The sequence below is a fragment of the Limulus polyphemus genome, unplaced genomic scaffold, assembly GCF_000517525.1.
Source record: "Limulus polyphemus unplaced genomic scaffold, Limulus_polyphemus-2.1.2 Scaffold1058, whole genome shotgun sequence".
NCBI classification, from domain to species: domain Eukaryota; kingdom Metazoa; phylum Arthropoda; class Merostomata; order Xiphosura; family Limulidae; genus Limulus; species Limulus polyphemus.
Genome location: NW_013666668.1, coordinates 306,508 through 324,589, shown reverse-complemented (window position 1 = coordinate 324,589; position 18,082 = coordinate 306,508). Strand labels below are relative to the sequence as shown.

At 36.6% G+C, this 18,082-nt stretch overlaps 1 protein-coding gene across 6 annotated transcripts in view; it reads left to right on the top strand.

The window, feature by feature from the left end:
* The window catches only part of LOC106461918 (malonyl-CoA decarboxylase, mitochondrial-like), a 117,031-nt gene that overhangs the window by 10,859 nt on the left and 88,090 nt on the right, over nucleotides 1–18,082 (top strand). For all 6 annotated transcript variants that reach the window (XR_002611107.1, XM_022389013.1, XM_022389011.1 and 3 more), the window contains exons 2-3: nucleotides 1,632–1,769; nucleotides 2,256–2,396. Coding sequence is in view for 5 of the 6 variants with exons in the window: in XM_022389013.1 (XP_022244721.1) it covers nucleotides 1,632–1,769; nucleotides 2,256–2,396 (279 nt within the window). In the remaining variant the exon portion in view is untranslated. The remainder of the gene's footprint in view (nucleotides 1–1,631; nucleotides 1,770–2,255; nucleotides 2,397–18,082) is intronic.

Below are 18,082 nucleotides of genomic sequence, written 5' to 3'. Positions count from 1 at the left end.
GTTATTTCATGACTTCTAATAATGTTTCAGTAAATTCACACTCAGCAACAAAGATTTTATTCAGTGTCAACTATTAGCTCACAGTCTATCATTTTGATTATTAAACTAACTATAGGTAGCATGTTATTCACACTGAGTATCTTGCAGTGTATTGTTCTTACTGTTGTGATAACTTTCTGCTGTGGCTCTGGCAGGCGACATGTTTTTGGAGTCATATTTCCAATATGTTAAGTGGGCTTACTTTGCATGTCCTACTTCTCATGCTTCTGGTAGTGCTTGGGTTTGCTACTGCTATTAATTTTCTGAGTTCTACTGTTATCTACAATGTATCCTAGCCTCCCATAGCTATAACATTTTATTTTCTTCTGCATCTCATATTTCTGTCTACTTCTAGCTTTTGGTATACCTGTAGAAGGTTCTCTATGATTTGCATGAACAGGACAATACTAAGCAAAGTGGCCATTTTTTAAACAATTGAAGCATTTCAATTGCTCAAGTGTACTTACTCTGATCTTTGATAGTTCTTTTCTAATAGAATGTATTGGTAGCATTTGAATTCATATAATTGTTTTTCTCTCATCTCTTCACATGTTTCTACTTACATTAGATCTACTAAAGTCACTGTGGGTGTGTTAGCATATCAACATTCAACTGCATGAGGTTACTAACTAATCATTTTTTGTAGTTTAACTTTAGTGTGTCCTGGATCATAAGTTTATTTGGGTGATAATAAGCCCTTAGTAACCAGTTCTATAATTCTTGAAACTTGTGCCAAACGACATGGACCATTTATTCTCATTGTCGTGTTTGCATGTGGTCCAATTTCAGCATAGTATTAGAAGTTTCCTCACACCTGTATTCAGTTATTAGACCTTGTCTTAGCAACTGAAAATTGTTAGTTACTCTGAGCTCCTTTTAGGCCCTAATGAACCTTTTTATTTCACTTGCAGTACTTAATTTTAGAATGCTTGCTTTTTGAACATCTGACTAGTCCTTGAATAGTGGAAAGGTATCAGAAGATTGGAAGTTGGATAAAAGTTTAATTTTATGCTAAAACTTTTTTTAAATTATAAATTGAAATTTGATAAATTTATAACTTTGTTTGAAGTAACTTAATATTTTTTATTTTATATTTCATGCCAAACCTTGAAGAACCAAATGGTCCTTTGTTGTCTCTATGTTAAGTAGAGGTTGTGATGTGAAAAGTAACTGCTCTGTACCTTTTGGAAGAGAAACTGTCTATCTTTGCTTCATAAATGTTGCTGGATTCAGACAACATGGATTTTATACACACAGTACTGACTGAGGCTGATAAGAATCTTCTTGTTAGTGTTGGAAACATGTCATTGTTTAGTTTTCACCACAATAATGAATAAGACTATCTATTTAAATGTGGTGAAGATAAATAGACCAAGGATTCCGTATAATGTTTTTGACATGTTTTATTTTGATTTATTTAGGCACATTTAATTTGTAAAATTAGCATAAAAATTTTATTTTAGCAAAATATTTTGTTCAAATAAAAAATATTTACAAACTGATGTTTTTATTACATTCTGCACCATTTTTATAAAAATTAAAAATGTATTAAATATTTAATAACTCACATTTATGTTTTTGTAATCCTTCAGAATTTGTTTACCTCTAATCAACCTTCACCATACTGCCAATTCAATGAAGACACTGTAATGTTATGTGACAGTAATATACAACGGATGAAGCTACTTCTGAAGGATACAGCAACTAGTAGTAGTTCTGTTTCTGTAGAGGTACTTGTTTCAATTTATGAATGAGATTAAATTTCATTTTCAAGAATGATTTGTTTATTAAAGTGAAGAAGATAATTTTATCTATAACTTTCATTTATTTTCTTACTTGTAATATCTTCAATATACTCCCATCAAATTTTGAGAATTTGCTAAAATTTTAAGAGTAAAAATGAAATTTGATAAACTTGTAACTTTGTTTGAAGTAAATTAATAATTCTTATTTTATATTTCATGCAATCTCCATACATTATAAAGATGTATGTAATTATAGTAAAGTTAGTCATTTTTTTTAGTTCGTTCTTTATGTGAACTGGGCTACATCTATTACATTGGACATTAATTGTCTTAATGCTGATGTAATAAGGCAAAGAATTGTAGGTATTTATATTTTTAGTATATATATATTAATAGGTATTCTGTAAAATTAAAGTTCTTGATATATATATGCACAGTTACATACTGTATGTTATCTTATTTTCTTTCCAGTCAAAAACAAAACTTTTGTGCAGCATTTATTTGCAACTGAAATCTCAGGAGAAAGCTGATTTCTTAAGGCATCTGGTTATGAACTACGGAGTAAATCATTCAAGTGTTCAGAAATGTGCTCGGTCTTTTCTCTCAAGTCAGGTATACTATAAAGATAAGATAAAACCCAGAACAGCATCACTGTAACTAGGTTGACAGCAGTTTCATTAATAGCCAAACTCTACCTTTGAAATTATTTAAAGGTTATATATATATATATATATTTCCAACAACAGGAGGAACATGTTAACATTTTTAATGTATATTTATTAGAATGAAATTTTGTATGCTTTCATTGGTTATGGAACTTGCAATTTTCCAATAATTTATAAAGTAAGTGGGGCACTCATATTTAGAGCTGTGTAATTAGAGGAATATACTAATTGATTAATCATTGAGGTCATTAATTGATGACAGTCAACTAATTGATTATATTGACATGAATCTGATTTTCCTATTTTTTAGCTGGTTTTGTTTTTTGTTAAGACATTTTCAAACTACTCTTTGTTTAATGTCATAGTAATTTTCAGGTACAATAATTCATGATCATGTTACTTTTCCAGTTCTAAACATTTGTACCTGAAAATATATCACATATACAGTGCAGTGTAGTATGAAACCTATAACAAGCTGAAAATATGATTAATAGTATTCCATCGATTTCTACCTACAAATTTCCACAAGACTACTAAAACTACTGAAGGTAATATCCTTTACTTTGTATCATGAAAATACTAAATGTAACATGACTTGTGATATTACTAGTAGGAACCAGACATCGGGTATTTGTATTCATACAACTTTGGGAATAATTGTACTTGTATTCGTATACTTTGGTGGGGAAAATTAAAGTATACTTATTCAAATTCAATGACATAGTATTTGTATTTGCTGAATGATTTAGTGAATACTTAATAATGTATGTCATATTGAATGAAGCTATTCTGTATGAAGAGTTAAGGTTATATCATAAATACATTTTCAAGTTAAGAAAATGTTATCTTTACTTTCAGCTGTTCAACATAAGTAGCAGCTCCATACAGTCCTCAATCACTTGTTTGAGTGGAATATTGCAAATGTTTTCAAATTTCCTTTAATTAAACCTGTTTATATGCATTTTTGCCACCATTGATGTTTGCACCCTATACCAAGCTCTATCTTAAGAGGTGCACCAATTCCTGTGATGGCGGTGACAAAATTATTTTTACTTCTGTTTGACCAATAACTGATATTTCTTCTGGATGTTAGTGGGTCAAAATGAACATGTCACAACTTTTTACAGAATTACATTCAACATTTAAGCAACTTTACTATCAATGTATGTTAGCAAACTTGACATTAAAAGATTATTTATGACTCAAATGTTAATATTATACAAGTTTTAATGTTTTAATTTCAAAAGAAAATTTCCAAAACAAATTTACCTTCTTTCACACTTTAGCTTTATACCGATAAAAGTTTCTCTTCTCTTCCCATCTAAGCACTGGTATGAATCTTACCTCACTTGCTCCAGCCTTTATACCCCACTATGTTGCCAGTAGTAAGTTAAATCTTGTGATTTTCCCCACCTATGTTAATGCACCCCCCTACCCAGGGTTTCTATATAAGCTCCCTGTTATTACTTCCTGATCACTTTTCTCGATGTCAGAATGTTACAATGACAGTTTTATGTGCTTGCTGCAGATTTCTCTTATGTGTTGTATAACTTTAGTTATACCTACACTCTGGATGATTTTTTTCAACCTGTATTATTGGGTTTGAGTTTATTGTCTGTCTTCTTTATTTTCCACAGTATTCCTGGATTTGTCTGCCCCTTACAGCAGTTTATGTTTTTATCTTCTTTGTTCTGTTGTCTGAAGCCTATCTCAATTTTCAGATGATCTTAGTCATTTATTGACTTCTACTTTGATAATGTTATCAGCTTCTGCTCTCTCCATGGTCTCTTGGTTGATTTGTTGCTGGGATCTTTTGGAGAGAGATTCCATGCTGAGGGCATTTGACTTCCTTCTTCAGCCTTTCAAGATTTCAGGAAGTTCCTTTTCTCAGACATTTGATTTTTGCAGGTATTCCAGATTTCATGGAATCTTGGGTGAATGTGGCCCATCTTCACTCTTTTCTTTTGACACTGGCCTGTTGCCTTTCCTTGTCTTTTATCAGATGGTTTCTTGCTCTTTCTGTTTGGGTTGCATTGGCTCCATTTATCAGAACACAAATGAGATTCCACCCTTATCAGCGGGCATCCTCCACTCATGTGGAGCATCAACAGTGGCATTGATGACTACCCTATGGGGTTCAGTCCTGTGGGTGATCAACTCAGATGGTTCGTGTCTGTATGAGAGACTTTTGCTATTGATCAGTGGATCATTCAGGTCCTTACAAGAAAATTGGTCCTTTATTTCATGTCTCATCCTTTGTCTGTCATACCAGTTGTCTTTCCCTTCCCCAAGGATCATCTTATATCCAGTCCTCAAGTACAAGCCATCCAGGATCTTCTGCACAAAGAGGCCATAGAGTACTTAGACTCTTCTTTCTCGAGGGTTTTTATTCACATTTGTTTATAGTACCAAAGAAGACTGGTGGTTGGCGACCTATCATCGACCTTTCTTGTCTCACTTGTTTCCTTCAGCTTCTTCGGTTTACCATGGAGTCATTTATTTCCCTCCAGTGGCACTTTTCACCTGGTCTATAGATGACAAAGTTAGATGTTGCTGATGCCTATCTTCATATTCCAGTCGCAGAATCTTCATGTCATTATCCTCATTTTGTGCTCATTGGACGAATTTTTCAATTTTGTGCTCTACCTATTGACCTCACATCTGTCTCATGTCTTTTGCTGGATAGTCAAATCAGATCCTTTTCACGTCATCTTTACTTGGGCATTCACAGTTACCATTATATGAATGACTGGCTTTTTCTCACTCCTTCCTGCCACTTGGCAGAGTTTCACACTCGAGCTCTTTAATCCAAAGCTGTGAGAACTGGGTTCTCATCAAAATGGAGAAGTCTGTTCTTACTGCAACACAGTACCTCATACATTTAAGGGTATTTTCAGTTCATGTCTCAGTCAGGTTCAACTTTCTCCCATTACAGTTGTCGTTTTGTGGCACATGTAGTTCTCTCTCTTTTGGGGAAGTGGGCATCCTTGGAATCACTCATTCCTTTGTGTCGGGCCCACATGCATTCCCTTCAATGGTCATTGTGGTACCAATGGAAAATTTGCATGGATGGGCTGGATTGTCCAGTGACCCTATTGGTTTCCAGCATGGTCGATATTGGCTGGGGATTGAATAGCAACAACATGAGAGTAGGTGTCCCTCTCCTGCCCCACATCCAGAGATACATTATTTTATGCATGCTTCTCTCCAGAGATAGGAAGCTTGTGTAGGGGATATGAAATTCAAAGGTCTCTGGATAGAAGAGGAATCTTTTCTCCACATCAATTTTTTTAGAGCTTCTACAAGTTCATTGAGTTATGTCTCGGGCTCTTGAATTGTTGTGAGGGAAAGTGGTAATGCTTCACTCAGACAATTCCACATTTCCAAGCAAGGGGCACTTACTTCAAATCTTTGTTTTCAGACATTGGATTTTCTCTTTTGGGCTCATAATCTTCAGATTGTTCTCCTTGCTGGTCATGTTTCAGCTATTATGAATTTAGTGGCCAATCAGTTATCTCATCCCAATAGAGTTCTTCCCACAAAATAAATGCTTCATCCACAAGTCTTTTGTTGGATCTGCTCTTGTCTTGGATGCCTCAGATCAATGTTTTTGGCTTTGGATGTAGATTCCCTCAGCCAGGATTGGACAGGTCTTCATCTTTACATGTTCCCTCCAATTTGCCTGTTATCCAAGGTTCTTGCATGAATTCACTCCTTGTCCTGTTGAGTCCTTCTGGTTGCACTACATTAGCAACCTTGGTTTCTACTCCTTCGGTATCTTCAGGAGTGCCAACCTCTTCTGCTTCCTCTCTGGCCATCCCTCTTACATCAGTATTGGTCAAATTCTTCATTCAGTGATCACCATTGTCTAGCTTCACTCCTGGCTTTGATGTCAGGGATTGACCTCTTGGGTGGTATTTTTATTAACATGGTCTATTTGGCATTCTTAGTTGGATGTTTATCAACAGAAATGATTTACTTATTGTCAGTGGTCTCTCAGACATGGTTTTAATCTTTCTTGTCCCATTGTGCCACATGTTTCTCAATTTCACATTTAAATCCATTTCTCTGTATAAGGCAGGTTTGTCAGCTACTTTAGTTTTTCCGAAAGACTTAAAGTTTTTGAGTCCCCCTTCTTTGTCCTTGCTTCTGATATCTTTTTAGGTTCATTTGTCCTCATCATCCTTTACAGGTTTCTAATTGGGGTATCTTGGTGGTTCTTCATGCCTTAACTCATCTACCTTTTGAACATTTGGTGTCATGTTCCCTATATCACCTTTCACTTAAGATTTATTTTCTTCTCTTGTTGGCTAGCAGATATTGACATTTGGATGTGTTTGAGGTTCATATTCACAGGACTCTATTATTCCAACAATGATCTGTTGTGTCCCGATAGGTCCTTTCTTCCTAAAACTTCAGCGACTACATATGGGGATAAGGCTTTCTCTCTTATTCATCTTCCCTCCATTTCTCATTTCTGTGAATGCTCGGATCAGGACCATCTTTTATGCCATAATCGGGCTCTTCGATGCTATGCTTTGTGCACTGAAGGGTTTCAGAGCTCCCCATTTGTTTATCCATTGAGATCCTAAGGTGTCACGTGACTTATCCCCTCTCACTTTTATAGGTTGGGTTCACCAATTGGTGAATATTGCTTTCTCTGGGCTTCCATTGGAGGAACTGAGACTTCTTCAGATCTCATTTTAGGACCTTTGCTCTTTTTGATATACATCAATGACATAGATGAAGGGATAGTCAATAAATTACTTAAATTTGCAGATGATATTAAGGTATTGGGTGTTGCTAGCTTTGAAGAGGATGCTGCTGATTTACAAAAGGATTTAGGTCAATTAGTGAGTTGGGCAAGTAAATGGCAGATGGGTTTTAATTATAATAAATACAAGATAATGCATGTGGGTTATCGTGATTTGAATTATAAGTATAATTTGGATGGGAATAACCTTAATAGTTTCTCCAATGAAGGAGTTCTTGCAGTGTGATGTATCTCCACTTTTAAAGAAAGAATTATGCTGCCTACCAGTGTTATTATTTTGACATTTACATTGTCACATCCACCTGCTGCTGTCAAGGCTGGTTATCTGAAGTGTAAGGTATGGCCATATATTCCCAAACCTCTCAGATGTTTCCAGTTTCGGTTGTTCGATCATTCAAAGGCATTTTGTCATGGTTCTGTGATGTGTGTTCCTTGTGGTGGCAAAGACCATGATGCCTACAAGTGTGAACTGGACCCTCACTGTGTTAATTGTAGTGGTTCTCACCCCTCTTATTATAGATCTTGCCCTAAATGGATGGAGGAGAAAGAAGTACAGCATTTAAAAATGGTTGACAACATTTCTTATCCAGAGGATCGAAAGTTGTTGTTCCCAACTCCATCAAGGACATAAGCTGCTGCACTCTATTCTACAGAACTTTCTGTGCTTCCATCAGTCTTTTTTGCATCATGTGAAGAGACTTTTGCCCTCTATGGGTAAACAAGTTCACAAGTCCATGTCTACTCCTATCTCTGACCCCACCATTCCTTCCAGTGATTGCCTGGGTCCACCTCCTTCATCCCTGGCTTCTGGTGTCTCCTTGGGTCCATCTTCTTTGGTCCCGAGATGCAGAATGATTATTTGTTCGTGCCCTTAGTCGCTGGACTCTAAGTTTAAGGACAGAGATTTGCCCACTCGACCAAGGACGGGATCCATGGAGGTTGGCAGACCTCTTTTTAGTAAAGAAAAATGGCATGGTCATACACAGAAAAGTTTTCTGCCCAGTTCTCCTCCACATAAGTAAAAATGGCCTCTTTGAAACAGTGGAACTGTCGAGGTTTTCATACTAATCTTGATGACATTAAGGCCTTGCTTTATTCCTATCAGCTCATGTGTTTTTCCTTGCAGGAAATATTCCTGAAACCTGCCAATACCTTTTGGCAGTTTTCTTTATACCAGAATGACAAGTTGTGTGATGGTCGAGTGCATGGAGGGTGGTGCTGATATTGATAGGAGGGATTGTTTCGTAGAGTGTATGCTCTCTGATCACAATCTTTCTCTCTTCAATACTGGTTCTTTTACCTATTATCATGCACCTAGTCATTCTTTTATTGCTATTGATCTATCTGTATGTTTCCCTTCACTTTTCTCTGGTTTTTCTTAGAGGGTTGACAGTGACACATGGTGCAGTGATAATTTTACTATTGTTTTGGCCGTGGTTGGTGCCACCCGACTCCAGCGCCACTGTGGAAGTTGGACCAGGCTGACTGACCCTCTTTTGCCTCTCTCTCTCTGAACTCAATCCTGCTGTCATTAATCTTCCATCTATTAATGACTGCATGGAGGCAGTAACTGAGTGCATCATTCAAGCAGCTGTTTGTTCCATACCTAAAACCTTGTCACGTTTCCCAAAGTATCCTTGTCCATGGTGGTTTCCAGCCTGTCACCAGGTGTGGAAAGCCTAGAAGCGGGCCTGGGATATCTTTTGCAGATATCCCACTCTTTCCAACTGCATTGCTTTCCAGTGGGCCTGTGCCCATGCTCGGCAGGTGAGATGTGAAAGCCAAAAGGAATCTTGGATTAAGTTTACAACTAACATCTCTGCTACCACCAGTTCCAAAGTCATATGGGAGAAGATTCGTCAGGTCAATAGAAGGTATGCTTTCCATCTTACAGATGTACAGAGCATTGCCAATATTTTTGGCGAGAGCATTTCTCGTGCATCCAGCACTTCTGTCTCTTTCCCTGCCTTCTTGGCCATCAAGACTTGGGCAGAGCAATCACTTTTTTTTTTCAAGCTGATAGTCTCTACGATTATAATTGCCCCTTTACACTGGTAGAATTGAAGTTTGCTCTTTATCAGTCTGGCAGTACATTGGTCGAACCCGATGACATTCACTATGAGGTGCTGTGCCATCTCTCTCCTGCCTCTTTTGCTCTTCTCCTGGTTGTCTTTAACTGAATCTTGCAGAAGAATGTGTTTCCTGATGCTTGATGCCAGGCTATTGTCCTACCTTTCTCTAAGCCTGGGAAGGATCTCAAGATTCCTTCTACTTGTTGTCCAATTGCTTTGACTAGTTGTCTCTATAAAGTCTTAGACAGGATGGTTAATGCTCATCTTGTTTGGTTTCTCAAATCAAACAACCTCCTCTCGCCCACCCAATGTGGGTTCCGCTGAGATTGCTCCACCGTGGACTACATGATTCGACTTAAGACCTCGATCAGGGAAGCCTTTCTCAAGAGGGAACATCTCATTTCTGTTTTCTTTGATCTTGAGAAGGCTTACGACACTACATGGTGGTATGGTATTTTGCAGGACCTCCACTCATGTGGGTTGTGTGGCCATTTACCCATTTTTATTCAAAACTTTTAATGAGGAACTTGGTGTCCCTCAGGGCTGTGTCTTTACTGTCACACTTTTCAATATCAAGATCAATGCTATCACTACACAACTTCCTCCTACTGTTGCAAATGGACTTTATGTCAATGACTTTCACATGCTATGTCGGTCATCGAACATGAAGTTTATTGAATGGCAGCTTCAGACTGCCCACAGTCGCTTATTGAAATAGACCACAGTAAATGAATTTACCGTTCTTTTCCAAAACCATTTGCATGCATTTTTGTCACCAACGGAGTCTACGCCTCAATCCCGAGCTCCCTCTGGGTGATGTAGTTTTTCCAGTAATCACTGAGGCTAAGTTCTTCTGGCTTGTCTTTGACCTTAGCTTACTCTCATTCCTCACATAAAGCAGCTAGATGTCAAGTGTAGAAGGGCACTTAACATCCTCCTTGTTCTCTCTTCCACCTTTTGGGGAGTGGATCGTTGTTCTATGCTGAAGATCTGTTGAGCCCTCCTTTGAACCAAACTGGACTAAGATTCTGCCAGGACTTCAGCCTTGAATAAGCTAGACCCCATTAACCATCTGGGGCTTAGGCTCTGCATAGGGCTTTCTGCACTTCTCCAGTCCAGAGTTTGTACACTCAATCCCATGACCCCCCCTCTTCACCTCCATCTTTTGCAACTTTCTCTGCAGTATGCTACTAAGCTTCGATCCTTACCACAGCATACCACCTAAGGTTGTGTATTTCTTCCTAGGTGGGCTGTGCTCTTTCAGAATAGATGATCTACCATTCCTACCTTTGGCCTTTGTAACCAGATGCAACTGACTGAATTGGTTCTGGCATTGGATGACGTTGCTGTCCCTAATGATCATCCCATTCTACCATGGCATATTACCATCCCCAGATGTTACCTTTCCTTCAGTCATCTGCTGAAGGCAGATACCCTCAATTGGAAGTACCGTCTTCTCTTTTCCGAACATCTTTTGAACTATCCTTCTATTCCCATTTATATGGATGGTTCAAAATCAGGTGACTCTGTGGGCTCTGCTATGGTTTGTTGTTTCTCACAGGATCTCCTCTACAGTTTCCATATTCACTGCGGACTTGTATGCCATTTCTCTTGCCCTAGATCATGTAGAAGCTATGCAGTACATCAATTGTACTATTTACACTGACTCTATTAGCCTTGTCCTAGCCTTGGAATCACCCTGTTCTCATTGATATTCAACAATGACTGGCCCATTTTTCTTCATCTTCCATTAGTATCCAGTTTTTCTGGATACTTGGCCACGTTGGTATTCATGAGAACAAGCTTGCTGACACTGCAGCTAAGTCCATCTGCTCTGGTGCTGTCACAGCTGTGCCTATCCCATATATGGACTATGATCCTGTATTCAAGGCATGACTTCGCACCATTTGGCAGTCGACTTGGGATGAGCAACATCATAATAAGCTTTTCCAGATCAAACTTTCTGTTGCTCTTTGATCGTCTTGCTTCCGTAAGGCTATGCATTGGTCACAGTTTTTAACTCACTGTTCTCTTTTATCTGGTACTGATTCATCAATGTGTAGCCTTTGTCAGACTCAAGTCACAATTGTTCACATTTTACTGTCATGCCGTCGTTACAACTCTGTGCAATGGCACAACTTTAGACACATGTTTTCTAAGGGTTTAGCCATGACATTGGACAGTGTTATTAGCAATGGTGACACTGCTTAAATTTTTATGAGCTATTGACCTTTTTAATTCTATTTCAGTCTTTTTATCAGATTTTTTGCACATTGTTTACATTTAACTCCATTCATTTTTACATTTTAAGATTTTTACCACTTGTTTGGTGCAGATAGCCATGCTGCTTTGCGCCAAAAACTGCCAACCAATCATTTCGTTGATCATAGAAGAGGGCCCTCAATTCCTTATAATTTTGCATGCGGAGCATCAGTTCCTGTCCCATTGGTTGAACTTAGTTTGTTTCACATCCTCCTCATAAATCCGGGGTAGGAGGTATTTATTGCCTTGCCTCTCAGGTTGGGGAGCTAGGATTGTTGTTTGTAATCCCAAGCCAGGTAATCTCTGTTCTTTCAGGTTCCATAATTCCAAGTTCTGTTTATTGAATTTTGCACTTCAGGTTGAGGCAAGGGTTTGTCTACTTTGGTGTTGCTTGTCTTCTATTCATGATTCCAGTGCCTTGACATGCAACATTCTGTAACTTTCAGGTTGAGTTCCAATAATACCACCTTACTAAACAATACCAAATGCAAAGCGGTCCTCCTGTCTTAGCCACTATTGCCTTGGGTTCATAGCCTTATAATTCCAATGACATGGGACATCATCTGCCTGGTTGAGGCCTGTACAAATTCATGTTCTTCTAATGATTTTAAGGTTTTGCCTCTGTGGCTTGTTGGCCTTTACCACCCAGGAATTAGATTTCACTTGTCTGAGTGAGGAGCATACATGTTCCAGAAGTAGTGCAGACCCCACTAGTGTGCTATTACTATACATCTCATTTTTGCACACCTCTTTTCTACACATATGCTTTCTATGTGGATCTTGCTCTCATTGGCCCTTCCGCCTTGTTAAAGTGGGATTCTAGCTAAAGTCTGAGTGGAGGTGTGTGTCGGGAGTTAACATTTTTCTATAATGAAAATGTATTTCCAATTATACTTACCTCCCTCACACTCTCCTGCCCTTCCTTCCTATGAAAGGGCTGGGTTCTGGTCTGCTGATTTGGACTGTTTTGAAAAGTAAAGAAGTAATAATGCGAGCTTATATACAGATATAGGATAGGGGCACATTGACATAGGTGGATAAAATCACAAGATTTAACTTGCTATGGGCAATATAGTGGGGTATAATGCTGGAGCAAGCAAGGTAAGATTCATACCAATGCTTAGATAGGCAGAGAAGAGAAACTTTCATTGGAATATAGCTAAAGTTTGGAGAGGTAAGTATTATCGAAAATATATTCTAGGTATAGGAAAATGTTGACATTTAAATAAATTCTCAGTCTTCACTTCTCTATATCATAACTAAAGATATTGCACAGCCATAATGTAAACTTGCAACCTACAAGCTTCTTGCTTTACTAAAATATAAACAAGAATGTCTAACCCACATGCACTCTCTCTCTCTTCTATCTCATTATATCAATAATTCTCTGACATTAACTCTTGAATTGTTTATAATTGTCTCCTATGTCATTATATCAGTAACTGTCTGACATCAACTCTTGAATTATTTATAGCCAATTGAAAGAACAGATTCTTCTTTACAAGATTCATTACAAGGCTAGTTAGTTTACCTGCCTTAGGAAACAGTTAGCCTCAGTTTTATTTTTTACCTCGATGGTGTTCATCTTGCATAGAGACTTTCTGCACTTCTTTAGTCCATAGTTTGTACACAGTGGGCCATAAACCTCTGCTTCAACTCAGACATTTTCATCTTTGTGCTATGCTGCAGAGCTCCGATTCCTGAAATAACATTTCACCTGGTAATTTGTATTTATACTTCAGTTAACTATATATTTTGCAAATAAATGATCTGCTATTCCACCCTTTTATATCCAGGACAGTTGTCTGAAATGGGTCTGACATTGGATGATATTGCAGAATCTGATGATCAGCCCAATCCACCATAAATTGTTATTATCCCCACTTGTGATCTTTCTTTGAACCATTTGAGCTGAATGCTTCTGACAAGAAGTAGTGACTTCTTTTTAATGAATACCTTTTGAACCATCTGGTGATTCTGTCACGGTTTGCTGCAGCCTGCAGTTGTTTACAGGATCCTCTCTACCGATGGGTTCACTGTCATATCACTTGCTCCAAGTCTTATGGAAGCTAACTGCACAATCTATACTGACTTGCTTAGTTCTCTAACTCTCTCCACATGGGCATGGTCAAACTAACAGACTTCATAACCACTTTGTACTTGTTATAGTTTCCATATTATAACTTTTAATACAGTGTGTATATATTCACAAAATTTGGCAGGATTTTGGTAAACATTACAAGTTTTTTGTACAAAAAAAAATCAGATTTTTTAATGAAGGATTTTTACTGAAGATTTGTCCATGAATATATCAAATCTATTTTTTTTACTAGTCCAAGTGCAAAGGGATTTTCATAGTAAGATTAAAAATACTTTTCTTTGTCTCAAAAATCTCAAATTTCAGCTCTGTAACCTCTAAAACCTCCTAACTATCTATAAAACTTTTTTTTTATAAAACTTTATATTTTATCTGTTATTACCTTTACCTCAGTGATATACTTGATTCTTCAACCTGTAGACAAATCATCAAAGTATAATGGAAAGTTGTAAAATGAGAAATAAAATGAGCAGCTGTGCCCATTTTTTTCATTATTGGTTATGAAGTTTCAAAATACTTCTGTGAATTTCAAGTGCTAAACATTTCACATATATTTTCTGTGTTTATTGTACTCTCAATAACTAAAGTAGAAATCCACTGAAAATAAAGCAATAAATTGCTGCTTGGGTCAGTAGACTGTTTATGTGACCCCGTAATATGATACTCTCAAAAGCAACAAAGCACGTGCTGAGAGATAGCTGACTTGACCTCTGCTCCAAGAACTGAATGTCTAATGTACAGGATTATATGTCTTATAGTGTTTACTAGGAACATTTACCAGAGTAACCACATTGTACTTGGGATCAGTGAAAACATTTATGCTGACAACAGGATGTGGAATTTATCAGCTTATATATCCTACAGTGTTTACAACAAAAATTCTCCAGAGTAATAACATTGCATTTTGAATCTGTCAAAACATTTATTATATGGTTCAATGCTGATACAATAAACATCACAATTCTTTGAATATTGGTAATCCTTTTGCGGTGTTTGGAATTTAACGGTATAGGTGTACAAAGAGCTTATAAAATCCTCTTTCCCTTTACAGCACACTTATCTGTCAAGCAATAAAAACTCAGGTTCCAGTGCTACCTATCATACTCATTTAGTTTGTATGCCTTCTAAGTCTAGTGTTTAAAAAGCATTTTGACATCTTGCAGCTAAAGTGTAGTAAACTGCCATCTTTGGAAGTTGTGCAACGCCTTCTTAAGTAGTTACTGACACTTACTTTTAAATAAGTAATCATCATTTATAATATATATATATACAAAATTTCTGTTCAGTAAGTTCAGTATATAGTTGTTGATCTAAATCCAGTGTAGCTGTTTCTGTATTTTAGCATATTAGGTACTGCTTCTGAAAAACTACAAAATACATCACACTCACTGAGTCACAGATTATATTGTAACATACATGTATTTTTTTTTATCCATCAAATTGCTTTGTTCAGAAGTTCCTCTTTCATGGAGTTGTTACTGACTCATACCTCAAAATAAGTAATAATCATTTGTAATATATATATATATATATATATACAGAATTTCTGTTCAATAAGTTCAATATATAGTTATTGATCTAAATCCAGTGTAGCTCTTTCTGTATTGTAGCATATCATGAATTGCTTCTGAAAACTATGATATGCATTCCAGAATATATATTATATATATATATATATATATACATGTAAAACAGATAAACACATCAGAGAATACACAACAGGGAATATATGTAATATTTTTTTTTTCTTCTAGAAATGGAATTTAGCATATCACTCAAAAATAAAGTAAAAGAGCTGAAGGAGAAAACAAAACTCAGTGAGGAAGAGATCCAATTTCTTATTTTCTTTTAGATGTATCATTCTCGTCTGATGAAGAAGGCATTCTGTCAGAGGAATCTGATGTTGAGAAAGTTTCTGAAAATGTTTAAATGCGCCTCTGACAGAATCTCTCTACTAAACCAGATGGCTACAAAATCTAGAACCAGCTCTTTTTGATTCTGTCTTATGGACAGATCAGGAAGTAGTTGGTGAAAGATCTTCATCAGATGTGGATGTTGTGAAATCACCAAGGTCAGGTATGTCAAAGCAACCTACACCATCACCACAAGGAAGAGGCAGGACTAAGAGGAGTAGGGAAAGGGGTAGAACTACAGTATGTATATATATACTAGAACTGCTCCTTCCTAGCAGGAGAGGCCTCTCACATACAGTGACATTTGGGCCTAGGTGCAGATCACCAAAGAGGAACCTCCCCATGTACTTCCATTCAACAGAGGTAAACCTGTGTTCCAACAGGTCATCCCTGCAAATAAAGTTATTGATTTCTTTAAACTTTTGCTCACTATTCAAACTTTAAATCATATTGTTAGTGAAACAAATTGGTATGCATAGTGTAAACAGCCACAGCAGAAAGGTAAACCTCCAAGGGAAAAAAATTAAAATAGATTTTTGAAGATATTTTAGCATATCTTGGATTAATAATAGCTATGGGCCTCAAGCTTTATTCTTCTCTTTCTGACTACTGATGTACCTATCTTCCTTCCCATCAGGAAAATCGAGAGCCAGCATGGGCCCCGGGGCAAACATCCCTGCCAGGCCCCCTTTCTCTCTCTCTCTTTTTTAACATTTTCAAAAATTTATTAAAAAGAAGATCCTAAATTAGGACAGCAACGAGCTCATAAACCAGACAAAATCATAGCAGCCGCCGTTTTTACCTCACAGTATAAGTGTAAAAACATTAATGAAGTTTTTATCATTAAATGAAGATATAACCTAAAGATGCTGTGCAGGCCTTATGACATAACCAGGTTTCATTTGCCTGGGCAGCTGCCCCCCCCCTCTTCCCATACTCTATGGCCTTCTTCCCATACTCCTTGGTTCTCTAGCAACAGGATTTTAGCTATCCATGCTAACTTACATTTAAATAATAATAATACTAATGTTCTTCCTGGAACTGACTCTAACTGTGACAAACTTTTTAAGGTTAGGCCTATCATTGACTTTCTACTAAAGTCTTTTGTTTTCCACTACTTTCCTAACAAGGAACTAATTATAGATGAACAAATATTAGGGACAAAATGTAGAATTGATTTTCTCCTGTATTTACCAAAGAAACCTATCAAATGGGGTATCAAGTTGTGGGTCTTGGCAGAAGCTGTGAGTGGATACTGTCGGAAGTTTAAAATGTACACAGGCAAAGAGAATTCTGAGCAGTTATTGCATGTTATTTTGTAAATGATGTTAGTATTGTGTGATTCTAAATAATTTTTGTTTAGTAATTATTTTTATTTTAGAGCCGGGTTTAACCTCTTGATTGCTGAAAAACAGAGAAGCTAGCTGTAATAATAAATACACATTTATATAGCACAAAATGCAAATAAAATAGACTAAGAGCAATCTAGTTCAGACTGGTTCCAAAGAGATGCAGTCAAACCCATAAAACATCTCTACTTAAGCTTCAATTGACAAAATGCAATAATACTTGACAATGGGATAATTATCTATTGAATTTGTATGTGTTTAACTACACAATGAAAGAGAGTATTTTTATTTGTGATTTTTATTACACTGTTTTGACTGCATTGGGATTGGTTGGACAGGTACTATTATTAAGGTGTTTTTTGGTGTTTGGGACATGAAGCAGTATTTTGGATGGCATCCATAAGCACTTAACAGTAGCCTATAAGAACAAAATCACAGTGACCAAATTATGACTGAAAATATTCATTAGGTGTTCATGCTGGTTAGAGCTATATTTGAGTGTGCTACTTGTACTTTATTTGCTCTAAAAAAATTTAAGTGCTTGATAACATACTCTTTTAACTGTGTATGTGAGAAATTACTATTAACTTAATCCTAAATTATTGTACCTGAAGATGGCTATCATATTGAAGGGTCCCACATTGAAGGGTTCTGGACTCTCAATTTTTTTTTTCCCATAGCTAGAAGTTAATAATCTCAAAAAAATGGAAAAAAGCACTTCAGTGTCAATGAAAAACTTTATTTACAATGTACACTACATCTTTACCTTCTGCAAATGGAAAAGAGCATGTTAATATTCATTAAAAACTATTTACGATTTACACTACATACTGTTTCCATTTATGAGTGCAAGGTAATTTTCATGATAAGATTAAAAATACTTCTGGAAATTTTCATATATCATTTGCATAACCCCTAAAACCTCCTAAATAAATATCAAATGTTTTTTTTTCCAGAAAAACTACATTTTATTAGTTATTTTCTTTACCCTAACTTTATATTGGTTGGTTCATTTGACTGACCTCGTAACCACTGTTACGTCTCCGTTTGTTAATTGATTTTTCCGTAACTTCGTTCCAACGAAACTTTAACGACACAAGTCTATACTTAATAAAACTGGTTTATTCTTTCCGAATATAACTTTGCGCTACAATTAATCTCAATA